The 24,966-nt window shown below is 36.7% G+C and overlaps 1 protein-coding gene across 1 annotated transcript in view; it reads left to right on the top strand.

The window, feature by feature from the left end:
• RAPGEF3 (Rap guanine nucleotide exchange factor 3) overlaps positions 1-24,966 on the top strand; it is a 466,244-nt gene that overhangs the window by 29,939 nt on the left and 411,339 nt on the right. The window contains exon 2 of the mRNA XM_044083866.1: positions 21,758-21,808. Coding sequence (XP_043939801.1) covers positions 21,758-21,808 — 51 coding nt within the window. The remainder of the gene's footprint in view (positions 1-21,757; positions 21,809-24,966) is intronic.

The following is a 24,966-nucleotide window of genomic DNA, read 5'->3' as shown; positions in this document are numbered from 1 at the left end:
AGACTGGATATTATTTTTAGGTCTAGGTCTTACAAGACCTTAGTCTCTAGTAAGGATTTGGTACTGTGCATTGTAAACTCTCGTTAACCTGACCTGCAAAGCTTTGTTTTGGCTACCTAATCATCTCAATGTAAGCCACTGGATCCTACTGAAATGTATACCTCTTTCACACTGCAAAAACAGTAAGCTGAATTATGCTTCTACAAGGTGTTCTGTACATGTGGGGACTGATTGGTTAGTTAGTGCAGCTTCTTCTTGGAGGTCCACTGCTTGTCACACCTACTTCCATCTCCAGCTGCTCCTATTAACCAAATGTATAGCCACATCTACATTTTCTCTGTTACTTATGAATATAAGACCATCCTACTGACTCCAGTGGTCTTACATTTCCAACTGAATGCATTCTGGTTCAAAATATCTGCTAGCTTTCTAGGATAGGATCTAGGACTACTGACTACAGTCACCTAAAATATTAAATTTAAATAAAAAAATATGATGACACCAGTAATCCTTGTTCTTTTATCAGAACTAGCTTACTGCATTTGATTTCCTGACTCAACCACTTCAACATGACACACTGTATTCCTGTAATGGATAAACCATTCCAAGTTCCTTCATATCTGCATAGTCAAATTCATTATGATTACCACCCAGTCTGTACTCACTGACCACCCCCCACCAAACCAACATTCATGTTGTACAAACCTATCCATATAATAGCAATTATATACCTTTTAAGCTTATGATATACAGCTTAACCCCAGTCCCCACCATCTTACCATAGTCAGTATGAGCATTTGGAGCACAAACAACAAATGGTCTCACTCTGCATTATGATTTCACCAAGACAAATCCTAAATTTAGCCATGACTGAATCCTGGCTCACAGATGATTTCCAGAAACCTCCATTCACTACCCCGATTTATGCAATTTACAATGACAATCACACAGAAGAAGCATTAGTGAGCTACTTAACTAGTTAAAAAAAATGTTTACACCAGCTTTAAAGAAGCAATGTTGCCTTTCACACAGACCCCAGATGGAACCTCCTACATACAGTTTAACCATATCTAAACACGTCAAAATATTCATTCCCACAATTTATATCCTACCAGCCTCTACCCTTGACATCAACCTTGACTGCTTAGGCCCCATGAAACATAAACTTGACATTACCCTGAATCTAATTCAGTTAGTTAATAAAGGCATCAGACTAAATCAAGCCTAAAACAGACATAATTCTGAACAACTTTCTAGTAAAATGTCACAATTCCATCACACTTAGTGACCACAATTCAGTGCTTTCTGCCAAGACTCTGGATAAAACAAGTAGCCACCCAACTATATTGCCATTAGAACAATAGATACACTTGCAACAGTTGAGCTAAATATGATAGGCTGGACACCTCAAGGCTAACTACCAAATGTGTCCCGCACAATCTTTTTCAGCATCAAACAGAAGGATTAAATCACACAGAATACCTTGATTAACAACTTGAGAAACCCACATTATGAAAACTGCTGTCCAATTCAAGGAAAAACTAGAAATAAGACCCCTACAATATTAATGTACACAGCATCTATGAGATCCTTAGAAAAAATATACCAGGATTAGCATGAACAATGCTAAATTTGACTTTTGTTGGACAGTGCATCAGACATACATAAACCAATCTAAGCAACTCTGGAACTATGTGAAAATCTAGCTATCACAACATATTTAACACTACTAAGAACTGCAGAGTTAGTACAAGCAATACAACACAATATTAGTAAAGTACCTCAATTTCAGCACAGCTCTCTTTCTCTCACAGTATCTCCTGTGCTCATACCTAAGCTAACCTCATTTCTACTTTAAAACTATAACCAAGACAAAGTCAATATCAACTTCACAAATAAATCACCATTATAATAACAACTCTCTCATTCACTCCTTACTTCTCAAAACAGGCCATTTGTTCATTATTAACTCTACTTCTATTTTTTACCTGTTCCGGACTACTAAAATAATTCCTTCACTTTTAAACATGCTATCAGAATCCCTCATCCAAACACAATCACCCTTAAAATAGTAGAAGACCACTGCCCCAATTACTAAGTGTGTGTGTGTGTGTGTGTGTGTGTGTGTGTGTGTGTGTGTATGAGTCCCCTTCAGTAGATCGAACGTTTACAAGTTCGAACCACATATGGCCGAGACCATATGTTCGAAGTTGTAAAAGTTCAATCAGACTGAATGGAGATCTCCGTACTGTGAGGAAAGGGAAGATTACCCATTTCCGCAATGTGGTGCGATCTCGGAGTTGGTATATTTAAGTAAGGGGGGTGCAAGGGGGTGTAGCCCCCCTGCTATAGATGTTTAGTTTTGTTGTTTTATTTGTTTTTAGTTCAGTGTTCGAACTTTTACGATTTCAGACATATGGTCTCGGCCAAATGTGGTTCGAACTTGTAAAAGTTCGATCTACTGAAGTAGATCCATATATATATATATATATATATATATATATATATATATATATATATATATAAAATCTATATCTATATATATATATATATATATATATATATATATATATATATATATATAATATGATCGTATTTTGAATTTCTCACCCAAAATGACATCCTAGCAAACAATCTGACTTTAAGAATAAATATAGTGAAGTTTTCACTTACAAATGTATTAACGCCAGCTTCAAAAATGAAAAATTCATGGGGCAATTTTCATGAACTTAAAAAAAGCTTTCAAGAATACACTTAGAACCTACACTATCTATGTCCATAGTTCAGTTCAGTTCAGTTCCTACTTAATTAGAACATTTGTAATCTGCATCAATAAAATACATCCAAACTAGTACTGCAGAACATGCGTTCTCCAAGGCTTTGATCTTGTCTCACCACTATGTTGCTTATTTATTAACAATCTTCCCTAGAAGCTTCCTAGTCTTAACTCTTTGATTTATGCAGATGACATAGTCATTGCTAGGGTATTGATGCATGCACAAAAAAGTTAACTACACACTACAAAATTACTTCAAAAATCTCTAGAGCTGGCTTCAAAACTACAATTTAACTCTAAACCCCCCAAAAAATCCATTGTAATATTATTTGAAAGCAATAAAAGGCAAAATAGCATAGACAATTAATAATATAAACTTAGATCTATAGCCACTCATAGTTGTTATACAACAAACATACCATTGGACTAAAATTAGACCAAACATTATCTTTCTTTTCTAACAACCACAGAAAGTTCTTACTCGCCTCAAAGTAATATAGCACTTAGAGAATAAAAATGTAGATTCATTTAAGGGCCTGGGTATATAGATAGGATTAACTATCAACCAGTTAGTTAATGGTAGCTGTAGGTTGTATAAAAGATTCATAAAGTCTAGGAAATCCGAAATCATGAAATCATTGTTTTTAGTTACATTAGACCCAAACTAGAGTATGGAATAACAATATGGAAGCCATATAAGAAAACAAGAATGAGAAAATTGGAAAGATTATAGCGGGAATATACCAAGGGCAGCCATGAATGGGAAATGTTAAGTCATTATGAAAGACCAAAATATCTAAACTTGTACAATGTCTCATGCATATATTTAAAAGGAGACCTTATTCAGGTATATGGAGGGTGGCCTAATGGTTAAGGTGTTTGCCTTACAAACACAAGGTGCAGGGTTTGAGTCTCAAAAGGTATAATTGGCTAAGCTTAAAATGGCTCACAAGGGCAGTTAGCTTAGTACTAATCTATGAACCTATGTACCTATATAGGGCATTTAGAGACAACTACCTCTGTGATTGTTTGTTTGCGACTATCAAAATGATGTAGAGAATCATCAGACAACCTATATAGAAGATTCTATAGGAATGTAGTAACTGGTTCTTTGATGGAGTAGCAGATGCATGGAGCAGACTGCCAAATTACATTAAATCAAGCACTAGTTCAGATATTTTTAAGAGCAGCCTTGGCACATAGTATAGGAATAATTGTTTGCTATGTTATGGGAATAACTGCTTCGCAGGCTAGAAGGGCACTACTGCCAGTACATGAAGTATTTTTATGGATGTAGATGTGTAACCTATAAAATGTCACATTTTTTTAACTAAGGGAGCTACATATGCCATTGTTCATGTTTTGCTAACAAAGATTTAACATTCAGTCATTGCACTGTAATCTTACTAGACTCTGGAAATCATCCAAAGACTGAGAGTAAAATTCTTAGATTCATTCATTTAAGCTGTTAATAAGAGCTCCACTGCATGCCTATAGCAATGGAGCATAAATGGCTCCCTGTAGATGTGAGGACCGTCTTAATTCTTAATACTTTAACTATAAACTAGTAAATGATGATCACTGTCCTTCACCAAAATACCTCCTACATTTTAGGAGTTCCAATAACTCACATGATAGTTTCCTTTTCAGACCACCTTTTACTCTGGCACGGATAAGAAACTCATTTAAGTAAACACCAACTAACTGGACTATAATCCCATAAACAGTCTGACGTTCTTATGCCCTCCTGCAGATCACTCAGAGCACCTCAGGCAAAGCCATCAATGTTATTGCTTTGACAATCATGGATAAACTTAAAGCCACTTCCTCTTGCTAAAACTGAAAAGCCAGATAACTTTTTTAAACTACTTCAGGATATTTATTGTAAATATGTGTCTGTATTAAATACTTTCTCCTCTGTCCACTGATTGGACATCTAAACCATCACATCTAACCATCCCTAAACTAACTTGCCTCCCTACTAGTATGTCCAATCCTGGCAATAATGTACCTGCCTACTAACATGTCCTCTCCACCTACTTTTGGGTCCAACTTTTAATTTGATTTGTGTCAGTTGGGAATATTTTTGGACTGAAACTGGTATTTGGCGGCCCTGGATTAATTGGCCCATCATTATTGTAAGTTTTATGTATGTTTACTTTCTGTATTTGAAGAATTTACATGTATTGATTTGTGCCAATTAAAGTTCCAAAACTATGATATTCCTAAATGATTACAGTTTTGAAAGGGAAATTTCCTCTTCTTTGGCAAATTCCATTTGACTATCTGCGCATTTGCACACAGCTGGTCATCACATAAATGTAGTACTTCAATACACTGTGATTATTATTTTGTGTCTGTATAATATTGCACGCATCTTGAAGAAATACACTACAAGGAACATTTCTATTAATAAATATTGCTGCATGTGTATACTTTTCTCTGTATTCTGCACACTCCATCAACTAATGTATGCTATTTCAGTGTACCTTACACATCCACTACTACTGCATTACTCCGAAAGAGACTGCCTGTACATCCAGTACTACTCTGCTACTCTAATAAAGATTGTCTGTACATCCAGTACTACTCCACTCTTTTAATAAAGACTGCATATTCTTATTATTGGAGTGAACTGAAAATTGGCTAAAATGAGTGAGTGAGTGAGTGAATGTAGTGCTGTACTATGCATAAAACACTGAGAGAGCATGCACCGTAAAATAGGTAATATATGACTGGTGAGGAGGAAATGTATATGGCCAGAGAAGGTGCAGTGGTTATTGGAGTCATAAATGGTATTCGTCTACTAATATCCCTTTGTCTTATCATTCAGGTTTTTCTGTCCATGATAAAATGTTTTTTTATAGAAACTCAAGCTACCTTCAAAACATATTTGTTGACAGCTTGCCCTGATTAGTAGAATATATATTTTCCAAAGGTATAGCATCATTTGTGTTGCATACTAAGTACAGTCTTGTAGAAACACTGCAGTGTTCTGCTAGCTGTGTTTCTTAACTGGGATGTAATACTGCCATACCACAGATTTCCAAATGAGGCGTACTGGAATTTTTTTTCTTTTCTGCAGGATGTATCATAACAGGATATGTGATAAAAATAAATTGCTGCTATTTTAAGCACTTGATTCAAAAGTGTATCCTGTAAGAGTGTAAGTTAGTTTTGAGATTAGACATGTTAGCACAGGGGCAAGTTAATTTGGAGATGGGTGGGGTTCTAGTTTAGACACCTCAGTAGGAGAGCAGATGAGTAAGTATTTAATATAGGCACATATTTTCAATAACATATTAATTTCACTTGAGGTAATGTGTGGAAGAGAGCACCAAAGGAACTACTGGTGTGACACAAAATAGCAATTCTATAAATTGCTTACAGTTTAGATATAGATGTAGTTTAGATACTGTGAGAACATGTAATATATCTCTTATAATAGTACTGTAAAATAAAATCTCTTGCAACTAATATTTGCATCACAATAAAGTAATCAGTCTGGTAAATTTGTGTTGATACTATATTCCCAGAATGTGCAGTACATATTACTGAAGAAAAAGATTGTAGTGAGTACTCTGCACCAAGAACAGAGATGGCATAGCACTTTAGTGCTCTTAAATGACTAGCAAATTGCCCTTTATTTGTTGTTTTGGGGTGTTATGAAGAGCATATAACAACAGAAATGCATAGTGCTCTCTCATGGGTAAATGCTGATTGTAGTACCCCTCAGGAACTCAAGAGACAGAGTAAGGCATGCTGTGAGATCTGTGTATCAGATGTTCACAGCTTATGTACAACAGTTGTTTTTATCAAAGTATGTTATAGTGATTGGGAAGATCAACTCTGCATTATGGGTAACATGCTCCATTTTTGTCAAAGAAATGTGAAAATGCTTGTGACTGAAGGAAAACAATGTATGCTAACCAAACCTGTGCATTTCAGGCCTGTATCTAATGAATTTTCAAGATGCATCATAAGCAACTGAGAAAAAAATATATCCAAACAACACTTTCTTCTTGCCATAAAAGTCTAAAATGTCTTGAATGATATACGTGGCTGATTTTTACACAAGTAACATTTGTAAATTTCAACAAGGATAAGAGGTATATGTGAGAAAGCTAGGACTGCACCACAACTAGCCAATATAGATAACAATAAAAGAAAACATGAACGGAGAGGCTAACTCTAAACTTGAGCTTTGCCTTGGCTAAATATCTACACCTACAGCTTCTACATTAGAATTCAAGTTCATCCTCAATGAATTAGTGTGCCATTAGATGTACTGACTTTAAGTATTACTAAGTGAATTAGTTTTTACAGTAGACTACTTGAAGGGTGTTCTTACGTCTTAAACATTGATGTAAAAGCTGCACCACCTTAAATCAGATGCCCCATATGAGTGGTCATTTAATGTAGTATTTTTAATGCTTGAGTCTTTACTTTTCTTAATGCTCCCACATATTTACTGTGTCCAAGGTCCCTGCATTAAGTTAGAGCAATCTACTTCCCTGCAATGTCCACCTAAGGTTATTGTTTCAGGTCTATGATTAAAAACATTGGGAGTGCTGTAACAATTGTAAATGTTTTGGCAGATAGCATTCATACAGGAATAATTGTCTATGCTTTATTTAACCATGCTATGCTTTTACAATACTTATGTTCATTAAGAACATATAGGCTTACATATATTGTTACTATCTGCATTATTTATTTATATATATGAACTATTAATAAAAAGCATGAACTACATTATTAATGTAAGCTATAGTTAAGCTATAGTTATAGTCATTGCTCTATAGTGTTAGCGCTAATGATAACTTTACAGCTATCATTGTTACCTAACTGGATATATACCTTGTAGCTTCCTATAGTCTTGTTCCTAGCCTAGTTAGAATAATAAGATTTGACCAGAATTTTGCTGACTTACTTTTGATAAGGACTTGCTATAATACTGATTAGAAGACATGTAAGGAGTGATGCATCTTTCTAGATAACTTGAGAACTTGATAGCCTGAACTACATTTTTGTACAGTTCTACGTAATTATATACTTGTAATATTCTGTTTAATTGCAATGCCTTTGATACTAAACTAGATATCTTGTTTCTACTATTTTTCTCTCTCTCTTTTCCTCGTAGAACAATCCCAGCTCTCCAAAGTGGCAGACTTGTCCCTTCCAGGTCTTGAAGCCTTCTCCTGACCTGTACTACACCTTTGCTATATACCGTTTATCCACAGACTTGCTATTAAACTGTAGCCCATAACATCTATTTATTTTTATGGTTAGCTCTCACACACCCTCCAAATAGCTCTATTATCTACTCTTTTAACTTTATTCCAGTATTTAGGGTTACCTACCTACTGTAATCCCTGCTTCAACTGATTGTTCTTTTCAGCTCCTTACCTCTCTTGTCTCTACCCACTCCGTTCGCCCTGCGGGCTCACTCCGCTCCCCTACCCTACCCCCAATTCCCACACACCCCTACTGCTCCTAAGCTTATACATCCTCACCACACCCTCTTCCTCTCCAATCCAATCACAATAGTCATCTTATTAACATTTTACACATACCTCTCTCTAATCACCCCTAGTATAACTCCTCCCCTTTAAAGAACACCAGTAAGCTTATTAGTCACTATGCAAACATGACCTTTCCAAATCCATCTAAGGCTCCTAATCATTGTCTTTCTCCTACTTTCTCTAACAGCAACCTACCTGCTAACCTCATATGAACAGTCACAATATTTACAGCTGAACTTCCCTAATGCACAAACAAGTACTATACCTCTAAGTAACTCCCCAGAACACATAAATATAACATCTTTACCTAGCTATTTACCTGCTAAATGTAACAGACTGACCCATATCAAATACAACTATCTAAAACCTAAAAAACCTCTCCACCATTACTTTAACCTCCACAATCCCTTAAACAAACTATTACACCTCTCCTTACTAGATGGGGACATTCATCCTAACCCAGGACCAGGGCACGAAACAAGCACAGAACCACAAATTCATGTTCCCACTACCCCAAATATCCCATCTAAATCTCCCAACTCACTCTATATATCTCACCTCAATATTCGCAGCATAAATAATAAAATTGCCCACCTCCATGCTCTCCTGAATGTTCATTCCTTTGAGATACTTTGTTTAACACAAACATGGCTAAAACCCACTACACAAGATGTTGAAATTATTCCATTTGGGTACAACATCTTGAGACAAGACTGCAAAGTAAAAAAAGGAGGGCGTGTTGCTATCCTCTATAAAGAAGGGCTACAAATATCTATACTAGATCTTGGTTCCTCTTCTGAAAACAATGCAGAAATCATTAGCACCAAACTTCAACTTAATCCCAGCAAATCTCTAAATATAATATGTATCTACTTGCCCCCTGGTAACAACATCACCACTCTGGAAGGTATCCTTGCTGAACTCTCCACAAAAATTCCCCAGGAGACAATAATTCTTGGAGTCTTTAATATAGACTGGAACGATTGCTCTACTGAATCACCAACCTCCCACATTAACCTTAATGGCTTCTCACAAACAATTAACTCCCCAACCAGAATGAATAAACCCAATAATAAAGGATCCATCCTAGACTGGATTCTAATAAATAATCACCAACAACTCTATAATGTAGGGACCCTCCCTGACGATGTAAGTGACCATTCTCTCACTTACATAATCAGGCAAAGGTCAAGCTCACACAACCCAACCATAAGAAGCAACAGAATCCTTAACCCAAATAACTTCCAAGCCGAACTAAAAGAATGTGATTGGTCACCTATAAAATACCTCCCACTTGATGAAGCAACAAACTACTTTAACTCAAAATTCTTAACAATCCTTAACCACCATGTACCAAAGCGTTCCATCAAAATTAAATCTAAACTCGCCCCATGGCTTACAAAGAAAACCAGGCAGAAAATTCAACAGAGAAATAAAGTTTGGGCACTATGGAGAACAACTAAAAACCCCGTAGACCAACAGCAATTCAGGCAAAAAAGAAATGAGACAAAAAAAAGCTGTACTCGAAGATAAAAAACTTTTACTTCCACCTCCAACAGACCAACCAAAATAATCCACAAAAGTTCTTGGCTAGCATAAACAGACTACTTCAACCAGGCCAGTCAACACCACCCCCTATAGGATCAAATTCCAACAATGCAAAGCAAACTGCTAATGCTTTTAATACATTCTTCACTGAGACCATCCAAATACTTGCTAATCAACTAACAGCCGATAGCTCTGCCCTTCCAACCAATACTAACTCTCTTCCAACTCTAAACCTGCAACCTGTCCCAACTTCCCTCATCTTCAACCTCTTAAGTAAACTAAAACCTACTACCCCCTCAGCTGACCAGCTACCTGCTGAATACCTGCAAAAGGCAGCCAAAGTCATAGCTTATCCTGTATAATTGCTGATAAATAGAACCATACAAGAAAGCACTATTCCCACCATCTGGAAAATCTACTACATTATCCCCCTACACAAGGGAGAAAACTCCAGAGAATATTCTAACTATCGTCCCATAGCTCTACTTTCCCCATTAGCTAAAATAATGGAAAAGTGCATCCACAGACAGTTACTAGACCACCTACTCCAGAACAATTTACTGGCCAAATAAAAACCGTAATAACAATCTTCTCTCTTCAACACTTTTCATTGACCTTTCAAAAGCATTCAACATGGTTAACCACCACTTACTTCTCAATATTCTAAAATCCTTCTCTCTGGACACAAGACTATAAAATGGTTCCAGTCCTACCTTGATAATAGACAGCAGGCAGTGCTATGGGACAACAACCTCTCATCCCATCTCCCAATTACCCTAGGTGTTCCTCAGGGCTCTATATTGGGCCCCCTTCTTTTCTCAATATTTATCAATGACCTCAACCTAGATATTCCTTTAACTAACTGTGTACAATATGCAGATGATTCGACAATAATCCGCTCAGCTAAATCTCAATCCCAACTGAGTCTCTAACTCAGACAGTGTTCAATAAAACCGAAAATTGGTTTCTAAAATGCTGCCTCCTCTTGAACCCCAAAAAACCAAACTCCTCCTCTTCACTCCTACCCGTAAATCACTCCCAATGAACTTTTCAGTCTTATCCAGTAATGGTACACTCATATCTCCCGATCCAACAACTAAACTTCTAGGGGTAACCATTGATAACAACCTGAACTTTGCAACCCATATCAACAATGCCATAAAACTGTCAACAGGAAACTAGGCTCCCTCTATAGGATAATACCCTTTCTCTCCCCACTAGCCAGAACCACTATTGCCTATTCCCACCTTATCTCCACACTTCTTTATGCTTCTTCCATATATACTAACTTGTCAAAAATAATAACCTTAACAAGCTAGCCAATGCTTACAATAGCATTGCCAGATTTGCTACTGCTTCCTCCTTTAGGACCCATTACTGCCATAATCTGAAACAATTAGGCTGGTTAGAGCTTCTGAATCAGATTCACTTTAAACAACTCACCATTGTGCACAAAACCTTTTTCCAACCTACCAATACCCCAATACTTGCTAGTCTCATTACCCAATACAAGAACCTTTCAACTTTACGCTCATCTAATAAACTACTTGTATCAACATGTAAATCTAATAACATGGCAGGAGATGCTCTGTTCTCAAATGCAGTTGGAAAGTATTGGAACCAACTTCCCCATGAGCTTACATCACTGTCTTCATTTACACTTTTTAAACACAATCTGAAACTCTACCTTAAAACCCATTGGTTATGTCCCTGTACAAATCCAGACTAATCTCATACTATATCCCAAACACCCTCTCTTAAGACCTAATTCCTGCTCTGTGTCTTTTTAGATCAAGGCCTATACTTGGCAAAAACATATCTTATCCTAATAGGTATTTTAAATGATCTCTAGTTAAATTCTTCTGCATATAATTCTAAAGCATCCTACCTAAGGCAGGCAACAAGCATTGTTTAAACTGTGAGCATTGCTGAACTGTTGAAACTTGAAGTATGCATTTGATTAACAATTACTTTCTAGTTACTAATGAAGTCTTGTGCATGAAGTCTAAAATATCTTATCTAATGCTTGTAACATGTTTTTTGTATAAACTGTGAAGATTCCTGAACTGTTTAAAAATTTGCAGTATTTAACTGTATAACAACTAGTACCTGTATGTTAATAGTGTAGTAATCTCTTGGAGCTTATCTCCCCGGGACTCTACTGAAAATGGACATAAATCCAGTTAGACTATCCCGGTCAACAAATGTAAAATAAAATAAATAAATAAATGAGAGTCTACTTTAGCAAGACTGCGGTGGTGGTGCTGCAGTAGCGTTGTCGCCTCACAGACATTGCACGTTCGATTCTCAGTTAGAGCATCTTCTGTGTGTCGACATGCGTGAATGGGCATTCCTTCATTGATGGTTGTGCGTTAGGCCCGGCAAGCCAGCACGTAAAAATCTACTGCCAATCATTAGCGGACTGGAGTTCCGCTGTAGCGACCCCTAACCAGGAAAAGCCGAAAGACAGTTTAGAGTACTTTAGCAAGTTTGCTTTTTACACAAACATTTCAAGCCTCGTATTGCACAGTTTCTGAGATATTTGCAGTTTTTAGCTGTTGACCCTGCTCTCATTAGAAAATAAGGGAAAATGATACCTGAGATCAGCACCTTACTATTAAGTCCTACTTAGGACAACGCTGGTCTTCTGCTATACTGTTTTCCCCTATTTTTCATTAGCAAATGCACTGTATATTTAAGCAAACAATGTAGAATGCTTTGGATGTTTTATTTTCTTTTGATTGCTTAGCTTCTCTATATGATACACTCATAAAAATGATGTAATGAAAATATTCAGGTATTGTTCACATACGACAATAAAGCATTATTGGTAATCAACAAGTTAATGGAGTAGTCACTTGTTTACACTGTGGTTTCAGTTCAATAATAACTTTCACCTGCAAATCCCAGCTGATAACATATCTTTTCAGGAAGTAATAATCGTCTCCTGTTTATGCCTTTGGCATGCACCCATTAGGTTATGCACTTATTTCTGTTGTGTGGTATTGTGGGTTCAGCCTTTCATGATGCCAGAACAGGAGTCAGTATCTCCAAGACAAATCTATAGGGTCTAGCTGTAGCAGCAAAGTAACACGCACATGCGCACACGCACACGGGGCATATGTTCTTTATTAGTTTGGTAATATGCATGATAAAGTGGTTATTTTCAGCTCTACAAACTGCCTTTTTTTGAGGTATAGCAGGAGAGTTTCACGCCTTGTATATGACCGAGAGCTAGTCATGTTTATTTCAATAATTTAGCATTAGATCTAAAAGTAGCAAGCACTGTCTGTACAGAATTCTTCACGTTAACTTAACTGAGTTCCCACGTTTATTAGTGCTGACAACTTTCACTATTTCTTTAAAATCAATCAAAACGGTAAAAACATTTTAGTGAATTTTTTTTGTAATAACAATGCTTTTCAACAAAAGTTGTTATCACCGCTTAATTATTATGACACCCAGTTTAGATTACACATCACAGGGTGTTTATGTTTGTATGTACATATATATATATATATATATATATATATATATATATATATGTATGTATATATATATATATATATATATATATATATATATATATATATATATATACCACACTCATAAAAACATATATGGTCTATTTCACATTTTTCATGCTGCTTGTAAAAGTCATTTATACTTATCGATCAAGATGAAAAAAAATCCTGTGTCTAGGTTGTGTCTAGGTATATCATTTTTCATTTACAGGTGATTAAATAATTTCCCAATGTTACTGAGTAAGAAAATGAATTTATTTGTTATAGTTCTCTGTCATAATCCATCCATATACAGCCAAAATGCAAGGTTCAGATTAACCCAAGGCAAATTGCAATGACATGCAGGGTTCTGACCACGACCTTCCTCTTCAGTCCACAGCCCTAGATGTGTGCTGCTGGACTTGGATGTGAATCATACGAGCTACACTTGATAAACTTGTAAGAAGCAAGTCCTGTCATTTACATTCTGGGATTTAGCATCACTGCTTTCATTTTGAATATAGGATGTATGTGAGTCAAGTCTGAAAAAACTTTAAAAAAAAAATCAGGGAATGCCGCTGTAAAACATTAGAAACAATTTGTGTTGTAACAATAAATAGTATAGTGACGTATAAATGTTTCACAAAAGATAAATGTTAACATTTTTCAAAGATGAAATACATACTTTTATTAGTGATCTTATGCCTTGTTAATAAGAAGTATCAGTCCATGTCCTTCAGATGATTTTTTTTTATAGCTGCATTTATTTAATTGGTGATAGGGCTTGCTTATCATTGATGTAGCATTTACCTCTTGAAGGCATCTTGCTGAGGTCCAAGGCTTATTTTGTTTGCATTCTTCCAAGTTAATTAATATATCAGACAGATGTTAAGTTTTTTGCCATTCTTAATATGAAAAAGTAATTGTGCTTATTTTACTACAGACTCGAATGTAACTACACATTTCCCTGCTCAATTTGTTCCTACTGTCTTAACACTAGTACAGAGATGGACATCCTTTTTAGTCATACAAACAGAAAAAGCACCTATACCATGTTCTGACCTTAGTCCAAGCAAACCAAAGGACATAGTTGAATTGAATTGCTGTAGTAGGAGTTCTGAAGGAATGTGTTAGATGAGTTCCAGAGGTATGATACACTCTGTGTGAGTTAAGTATACCATCCAGTGTCGGTCAGCCTCAGAAGACATGGTCAACAGGCCACGCTGATTTGTCAGAGATGGTCTGAACCTGTCTCTTCTAGGCTTTTGGATACCGTCAAAGGTGCTTGCCTGTCCCGTAGTGCCTTTTTTAGGCAATGTCAAAATAACAAAATTTCTGATGTAACAAAATCCACTTGAGACAAACTCAAGGTTCTTCTACTTAATGCTATGAGTCTAAACATGAAAATGCACTCTTTGGAAGCACTCCTCACCTTTAAAGATGCTGGCATCTGTGCAGTCACTGAGACATGGTTCAAGGCAATGGAGAGCACCTATTGTGTCAAAAGCCGTGGTTAGATCAAGCTAAGCAGTATGCACTCACTGTCTTACCTTCATCTCGAGCTTTGGTGACTTTCTTAAAGAAGTTTACTAGGTTTAATAAGAATGATCTACCCTTAAAGCCAAACTGGGTTGGGTCTAGAGTTGAAGGTCACCTGTGTCCTTGTTGATAACATCCATGATGATTCTTTTCATGACTTTGAAGATAAGGCCTGTTAGATTTAGGATCTGTAGTTCCCAGGGTTGGTTGATGCTCCCCCTTTGTGCAAGGGAATTACTGTTGCACTTCTCCACTCTGCTGAAACAATGCCAGTTTTCACGCAGTGGTTAAAGAGAACACTAAGTGGGTTTGCTAGGTCCTGTTTTAGATTGTTTAATAAGCAACCTGGCATGTCATCTGGTCCCATTGAGGCCATGTTTTGGCCTTGGAGGGAGAGAGCAGATATCTGATCTCTAGAGATACTAGGCAGAGGACTGGTGTCAGGTATGCTTTAGGATATGGCTGGTGGGGACAGGGGGTGAAGTTTGCATCAAATCTGTCAGCTAGCAGGTTCACAATTTCCTTCTGTATAGTATGAGTGGTTACCATCTACTACCAGTTCAGCACATAGCTGGACATTCTTTTTTAGATTTTGGACATAGATAAAGAATGCCTTATGATAAGCTAGGGATGCTATTTTAGCTTCATAATTAGCTTTAGAGGACTTTACAAAATTTTCTGATATCCTTGTTCAAGCTGTGTAGGGGATTCCTCCTCTGCTGAGTCAATTTCCTGTTGTTCTTAGACATCAGTTTCTTCCTTTTATTATATAGCCTGTTTTTACTTGAGGGTCACCAAGGAGACTTGTTTTTTGGGGAGAACCTGGTTTTAATCTAGTCAGGTACAGCTGAGTCTATACAGTTGCTTAAGTGTTTATACAGGGCATTTGTATACACTTCTGCATAAGAGTCATTGTTGTCTAAAACATTTTGCACCATCACTTAGTTGGCTGTCGTTTGCTTTAAAATTTTTAGATTTTTTGCTACTGTGGTGATGACAGGTCCAAGAGTTACTGCAAACAAAACTAATTTATGGTCTGATCAAACAAAACTAATTTATGGTCTGACTTTACCTCCATGATGGAGAGTACTATGTCTAGGACATTTGAGCCTTTGTTAGGGTGCAGACTATCTGTTCCAAAGCATTTATATTGACAAAATCCAGGAACCTCTGGGTGAGCATGTTCATCCTCGTATATGTCACCCAAATGATGGAAGGATAGTTGAAATCTCCCATGACTAAGATGTTGGGTTGTATGGCAAGTGACTCCAGTAAGTCCGGGTTGGCAATGTGCTTTTCTTGGTTCATGGTGGGGGACCTATAGCTAGCTGACACAATTCCCCACTCGGGTATCATTGAGAAACTCTTCCAGTTGGAGATTAACCTCTGCATCACTAGATGGATATACAATTGGCTCACCCACAAAACACACACTGTCAACGTTGGTGACTCCACCTCTACCAGTAGGCCCATACACCAGTGACGTACCATGAGGATCTGAACTGGGCCCTTTACTGTTTGGAATCTGTTTCTCGGAAGTCCAGGCTAAAGTGGACCACCTTTGCCTTTCTTAGTTTGCTGATGATTTCAAATTGGATGCAGTCATTGAGTACCCCAATGATGTTAACATATTACAGGAGGGGCTAACATAGGCAGATGACTGGTGCTAAAGCCACTGTCTACAACTAAATGCAAAAAAGTGCATTATTAACCTCTTTGGCAAAGCAGAATTGCCTGCTAATTACACTACTGACAGCACTCCTCAAACCCAGTGGTGTAAGATCCGTTAACACAGGTAGTTAGCAATGTGAACTTTGACCACCAAGTTTCCACAGTGATAAGGAAAGCCTTCTATGTTATGCATCTTATAAGTAAGTGCACCACCAAATCACTACCTACAGGTACCCTGATCTGACAGAATGCTGATAAAATAGGCATCCCAGGTGATTCCCTCAAAGCATCTCCTCCAATAGTCACACTTGGATACTAATTCTGAGGTTTTGTCCCTGAGTGACTCTGGCTTTTACTGATGTTCCATACTTGCCACTGCGTTGACTAGGTCTAGACTGGGTTTTGCCTTTTGTTTTCTATGAAACAACATACAATACAATCTGAGCGCTAAAAGAAAGAAAGAAAGTGTCATGATACAACAGAATAGTTAAGGTATACAGTATTCTCACGTGGAGAACAGTACAAACCAGCTGGCTTGCCTAAAAGTTTGATAATAATAATGATAATAAATGAAGTAAAATAGCCTTCACTGTGGTTTCAGCACTATGCTGTCCAGGTTTGTGCAGTCAGTGGTTAAAATGCCATTTCCCCCAGCTGACTCTGCTTTGGCTAGTTAAATCATTAGCACTAGTCCTGGCAGTAACACACAAACAAAAGCGGTTGCATTATACTGGTTATAAATCTTACAGATGTTTGTAAATATACAGATACTTGACTTTTATTTTTCCTCCTCTTCTTTCTTTCTTACCCATCTTGCACCATCTGTCTGAGTATTTGACCTTTGAGCTATGACATCATGCTTCTAAAAATAATAGGATTAGAAAGCTGGGTGTAATATAATGTTTTCTGATAAGTTTTTCAGTCATTTATATAAGAATTTACAATTATTTGGGCTGGGAGAAGGAATTTTGTTTTTAATTAGGGCCAGCAATCAACTATCGTAGCACTGTCTGATTAATTTTGGCAGCTTTATTGGACATCATGCTTGCAGCTAAGCATAACAATCTGACTAAGGACAGGTGTCGAGGTTTAGCAGTAATTGTACCTTGTGCATAGCAATATTTCTTCAGCTCACTGAGATCATAGTGTGATGTGCATTTTATGTATACTTTGGTGGCTGTCTTATGCAAAGGGTAAAGGTCTGTGTACTAGAAAATACTTCCCACACAGAAAATCCTTTCATCCTTTTCATCCACCATTCAAAGACAAAAGTAACTAGAGAAAGAGAGACTAATAATGTATGATTGTATGAACTCTAAGAATTTTGACAGTGACTACTTGTGCATTTGTAAGTTACTGCATCAAGGGTCAAATAAGAGGAAGTAGCTATACCTTGATTACTGTTGTATGATAGTCATGCATGGTAACTCGGTGTTCAATAGCTTTGTCTGTCTGTCAGGTTCAGGGTTCAGTCATGTGTCTATGTGGACTTGGTATGTTCTCTCCATGTTTGCATTAATTTTCTTCAAGTACTCTGTTTTCCACCCACATCCCCCCAGTCATGATGGCTGATGCGTAAAGTATCCATATGCACACTGCATTTCCATTGCCCTAATGGCCTAGGTCGTGCATGAAAAGGTCTAAGGCGCAGTTCATTTACATAGTTAACAAATTAATACATTTAATAAAAAAAAATACACTGAGGAGTGGGTGTGACCCAAAATAATGAAGCAGAGATTCTATCCCTTGTCTTAAAGGAGAATTATAGAATCCTAATGGTTTTGCTTACAGCTGCAGTAGTGGTTTTGTACAAGGGTCTATGCTGTTCTTGGTGCATAGGTATTGAAGATCTGGTTCGGTGTCTTAGGGCTATTTTGGTTGTCAATGATGAGATTCAAACACCTACCACTAATGTATATGTTCTCAAGCAGTTAGAGCAAAGGCTTAAGTTTCTCTGCTGTTTGACTGCTTCCTGTAATCAAGGCTACAATGTTATTTTTTAAATCTATTTATCTATTCATTCATTCAATCATTGTTGACCGGGTGCAACACTGATCCAAATGGGCCATTTTCAGGCTCAGCCCAGATTTTTTTCACCTCAGTTTGCCTACTGTGTGACTCTGAGCAACTGACTTAAACCAACAGTGCTCCACTGACTAATTGAGCAACTGACTTAAATCAACAGTGCTCCATTAACTAATTGAGCAACTGACTTAAACCAACAGTGCTCCACTGACTAATTAAGCAACTGACTTAAACCAACAGTGCTCCACTGACTAATTGAGCAATTGACTTAAACAGTCCTCCACTGACTAATTGCCATGTGTTTGTGGAAGCGACTCTGACCCCAGTCTCACGGTGCATGTTTATTGAAGTTCCAGAACAGTATGGGGGAAAGATGCCCTGTTTTCATTTGTGCTGAAATGCTATATTCAAGTAATATGTATTCATGTCTAGAGAACTATTTGTAATGTGTGAAATAACACATTGCATAACTACATACTGGTATTGTTAGGAATACAGCACCTGTTGGTACCCTAAGAATATGGTAGCTGCTGGTATCCTAGGAATATGGTACCTGCTGGTCCTGCTAGGACTGTAGTACCACATGAAATGCTGGCATTAAGGTGCAAGAGAATCATATATTCTGTAACCCTGAATCAGACCTCATATTCACTCTATCTGCATTATTCATTGCAGGCATGCTTTCATTTTTAAAGACTTCAAGATTTAATCACATAGTGTTTAAGATATTCAGTAGTAAGTTTTATAAAGTATAAACTATTTTGTCTGTCCTCAAGTTTGAAAATTTGTTTCAAATGAACCCGCTTTTATGAACACCACTGTCTAACTCTCGCCAAAGCTAAATGGATCCAGTACATGTGAGAACCAAGATCACTAATTCACAAAGCTCTTTCTGCTGAGACATCTTCACCTGTCACCAATAATCTTTTCAACAAAACCCTTGCATATAATCTCAGTGTTATCTCTCAATCTCAACCCACCCTACACCCACCCTACTAAGTCCAAAAAGTAAACTTCATTAGCCCTAGCATGCAATCACCATCCTAACACCTAAACTATGGGAATACATTCCCGTCTCAATCAGATACGTCCAGAAGAACTTGGACTTCACAGCTCAAGGAACACCTCTTCACCCAAAGTGCACCTGTACTTACACAGGTCATATTACATGACCCTTGCAACTGTTTCCCTCCCCTTTATCCCCGTTTCATCCTTCCTTACCTGATCGCCACCTCCTCACTAAATGCCTCTTATTTATCCTACATCCCTGTTATCTTCGCATCTTTCACACTTCCTCTCCATTCTGCTCCTCTTCTCTCACCATTTCCTTATCTTCACCCCCCATGGCATCATTTCCTGCAACTATTATATCTTCTAATGTTTTTATAACTCTCTATGTAATGATATGCTGTTATACCTTTAGCATAAGCCATCTTTGTCAGTATGGCTTCATCTTTTTCATAAAAGCTCTGATAAGCAATGTTTTGACATTGTAAACTGCTTCCTGGACTAAATATTGTAGGATATTTTTTGTCTGTAAATATGTATGTTTTTAGCATATCCTTGTATATGTAAAATATGTTTTTTCATTTATGTGTTCCCATTTACCCAGGCTGTGCCTGCAAATGGTACAGTGAAATCGGTGCACTACTCTGGTAAACAAATATAAATAAAACAAAATAAAATAAACAAATTCACATTAAACTATACCATTTTTTACTGCTGTAATATTATTTCTATATATATGGTTTACTTAAGAGTTGTAGGTGATTGGCTCACATTTTAGTGAAGGACTTTCACTGGTATTTTCCACAGCTGCTTTTGGCTAGAGTCCAGTCCCCCAAGGGTCTCCACTCTTCCCCTAGAAATTTGACCTCTGTGACAGGCAAACATCTACACTTCTAGCCCTTCTTTTAACAGCTGCTTATAGACTATTCACATTAGACTATACTTTTCTGTTTTTTTTTTTACTACCATAATATGATGTTTATATACAGTTTATATAAGAGGTGTTGATTTTTTTTTGACTCACCATTTACTGAAAATTCACACACAAATAAAATATATGCACAGCTTCTTAGTACTTGCTCACAAGAAAAGTTTCTGAAGTAATTACCATCCATTCCCAGTGTATAGTCTTCATGCATGAATTTTTCCTTCAAAGATCCATTACTTTGCATTATTTTCCTTAACTCTAAACCTGCTTTACTTTACTTTGCTCAGGCATGTGCTAGGTTAAGTTATGTTTTATTTTCACTACACTTTTCTATTTATCCTCCCTTCTGCAGATCTTATCTGCAAGGGACATACATTTCACTGTCTGAAGTACCACTTACACAGACTTTAAAGAAGACGTATGGCAACTGTATCTAAAGATTAAGAATGTGCAGCTGGACTTTGGGGGTGAACTGGAACTGGTAAACCCAACGTCAGTGCAATAAAATGTTAGCAATGTGTTCTCTAACAGCCAAAGATAATTTGAAGTTTCACGCATAACTGAGTGGTTCACATGGATTAATAATTGCTTTTGTAAATTCCCATGATTCCACGTTTCTTCCAGCAGAACATCAGTTATTGATAAGTTTTTGCACATTCCTTTTGATAATTAACTTATCCATGTTATCTCAGGCTACACTTGTATGCATTTAACAAACTTTATTTGTAGCACATTATAGTAGCACAGAGATCACAAAGTCAGAAAGACTGGTCATGCCTGTATCAGAGTTCATACCATAAAAGAGCAAAAATAAGAAAGAGAAAACATGCACAGCTGTGAACAACTGTATTAAAAATAAATATTTTTGAAAAAAAAGTCTCTTGGAACTGTACAACCAGAGAGGGTGGGGGTGGGGTTTTGGAATTGCTGCATTAGGTCGTGATGTACTAGGCCTACAGGAAAGGCATGCTCTGGAAGAACAGTACCACAGGCAGGAAAGGCATGCTTTGGAAGGACAGTATCACAGACAGGGAAAACCCAGCTGTACAGCTTGCTCTGCTGGAGTGTTTGTACAAAGATGAACTCTGGGATCAACAGTATTTCCAGAGGAAGGGCTGTGGCCAACCATGGAAACATAAATCTCACAGCATTTGTAGTGCACACTGTAGGCATGTATCTGTACTTTGTCTGACATAGCTTTTAATTTTTATTAATTGTGACATTTCTTTTTTAGACTCCACTCTTGGACACAGTATACATGGCACCATCAGAATCTATGAAGCAGGTAAATAATTCTTATTTCCTTTGGATTTCTTTCATCACATATGAAAATATGATAAGCTTTGAGCACCTGGAGGTTTGTAGTCGGTTTGTGTATTTGTTCATATAAATACTCCTCTGTGATAACCAGTAAAAAAAATTACAGCATTCATGTAAAGCGTGCAAGAACAATTAAGGCACTGCAGTTGAACAGCTTAGTAACAGATTTGTTTTACAAGCTATTAACTTTATACCTGTTTCTCGAATGTATCATAAATGAAAAATAATGCTGAAGAAAACTGGTATTACTGTAATCTAGGATGTTCAGGGACACCCATTTTGTTCACAAGCCCTACCCGAAACCTGTGGGTGTTTCTTTTTATTGCAAAGGAAGATGTTATTGAGATGATATTGTTGTAAACATGCATTGTGTAGTTGGAGTACCCCTATTCATTGACATGTCAGAATTGGAAAAGAAATGTAAGCATTTGTTTCCACATTGTACCTAAAAGATTCAGCTGTTCAGTACTGGACTGTGATGAAAGCAGATGGACAGGACTGGAAGGGCTTCCCTGTTTACTGGGGTATCCTCCTTTGGTGATATATCATGAGCTCTGGTATGTGGCCAGAATCCACAGTCTTCTGGGACCTGAGATGGATGTTTTTTCAGTACATGGGAGTCAGTATAATGATGTTTTATTAACTTTAGTCCACGAGTTCCTTGTGTTAGGTGCATAGACTAATTATCGGGTGCACATAACATATTTTCACAGTGTTAAAGCAGCCTGTCTGTACTATGCACTAGATAGAAAGTTTAACAGTGATGTTGAAAAGCTGAACACACTTTTGTTGAAAACGAAAAACTGCAGCATGTGTATGGAGCAGCCATCTTGTAGGTGGTTTTAAGTGAAAACCTTTCTACGTTGGAGGCACCTGCGTTGTACCATGTGCATAAAATAAGTGAAAAATGTGCAGTTTAAAGAAGTATAAGTGACAGTTGCAAGAAATGCCTCACTTTTCATTAGTTATTTTTAAAATCTGTTTAGAATCATAGAATGTCACAGTAAAAGTAAATAACCCCCCCCCCCCAAAAAAAATAGGCTTAAAAATATAGATCCCTTAGTATACCATATAATTAATTACAGTTTTGTAAATTAAAATGCACTTTCCACGACTTTGTTATATGTAACAAATAGGTCTCCCAATAGTCATCCAAAGGGTCTGCTGTGTATGCTTATATGTGTTTTTTTCTGTCTTAAAAATAAAAGAAAAATATTGCTTTCCTGCAAGAGAAGCCATTTCGGATTCTTAAAAGAAAGAGGTTTTATTCAAAAATATTTATTTAATTCATTTTGTCTACTGAGAATGAGTTTACCAGGTAAAAGCTCTTTTACTAGGGTGAGACAGTAACAAGTGTTCACTTAAGAAAAGGTACGACAATTGCACAAAAAATAAGCAAGTACACTAAAGCATAGTCTGACATCAGTAAAAGAAAGAGGTAACAGTCTCTTGCATCATTTGAGTCCCATTTCAAAGATGGGACTCGAGCAAGTTTGCTATTTTCCTCTGAGCTTGTATGAACTTAGTTATTACATTAGGTAAAGGCAAGAAGAGTCATGGCTTTGTTTTTTAAAGTCTTTTTTTTTCCATCCAGAAATTATTATTTACCCCTGTTAAGAGAACACGATTTACTGATACAATCCATATCTGAAATAAACAAATATATTTGGTTATGTTATATACCAAACAAGAGAAAGGCACTCCATTAAAAAAAGAAAAAAAAAATATATATATATGGTTTACCTTTACAAGGCCGCAAACTAAATATGCGAGCAGGCAAATATCCGACTCACATAGTCAGAAATGGAACTTTTGAATGGTTAAAACAGCAAAAGTGCTGATCAACGAATTCTACATTCCAGCTAGCCCCCCTGCACCTCCGACAACCCCTGCTAATTTAATATACTAACTTCGAGATCACACCACAGTGAGGGAAGGGATACATGTTCCGATCCCCACTGTAGTGCAATCTGCACTCTGAATTGCCGAATTCACATGAGCGAATGCACACTGGCATTCGTTCATCTGTGAATTCGGCAGTTCACTCTCGACATTCCCAACTTTTGAAATCGTACTTTCGCACATCAGCCCTCACACGTGTGCTTCAACAATATTAAAGTAAACCATATATCTAGACATATATATATATATATATATATATATATATATATATATATATATATATATATTTCTAGAACAATAGTTTGCAGTACTGCAAACTTAATTTCAGATAGTTGAGGTCAATCACACTGCAAACAAAAATGGGTTTCTTCAGTATCAAACATTATTCTTTTTATGACTTTTCTAATTTCTTAGTCATATTTGTTTGCATGGCAATTGGTAGTATGAATAGATACCTATTTCATTGTAACTGCATTTACAGTTTGAAAAATATCCATGGGGTTTGGAAAATATATATTTACAGACTTTTTCAATTAATTTCATTAAAATATATGTCTGGCTTGTTTATTATGGTAGCATTTTGCTCTGCTTCTGAAGGTGTTTGTCTAGCTCCAGTTGTTTCTTTTCAATTGCTGTTTTTATAAAATTTTCATCTCTCAACTGAGTTTTGGACAAAGCCAAAAATAATGGAATGACAATGGCCCAGAAATCAGTGACAATATTTAAATATCTCTATAATTCACTTAGAGTGCAAGTAGAACAACAGGTTTTAAATTAACGTGCAATTTGTGAATAATAAGACATATGAAACTCTGTCATTACTGACACTGTAATCAATCCTCAGTAATTTAACCAGAAAATCAAATAGTTTACTAGGGAAAAGGCAAAAATATAAAGCAAAACCAGAAACATTTTGTAAAATCAGGGACATTTGAGAGGTATGCCCAGGCAACTTAGAAAAATGTGACTGCATAGCTGTTTTCTTCCTTAGATTTTTTTCAAGAAGAGTATATATTTTGTTGCATTAAATTATCATCAGTTTGAATAAACTAAACAGAAAATGAAGGAAGCCTTGACCAGGGCTGACCTTAGACTACCTGGATCTATTTGGCTCAATAGGGCTGAGCTTAATCAGGAAGCCACATACTAGGTTATGATAAAGTCATTATGAGTTGTATGGTTATTTCACTTTGTGTTTAACACTTCTAGTGTTTGACACCT

This window comes from Protopterus annectens, chromosome 9.part0 (genome assembly GCF_019279795.1).
Source record: "Protopterus annectens isolate FY-2018-M chromosome 9.part0, PAN1.0, whole genome shotgun sequence".
In the NCBI taxonomy this organism is placed as follows: domain Eukaryota; kingdom Metazoa; phylum Chordata; order Ceratodontiformes; family Protopteridae; genus Protopterus; species Protopterus annectens.
The sequence above is the reverse complement of the archived record's forward strand: the minus strand, read 5'-3'. Positions and strand labels throughout refer to the sequence as shown.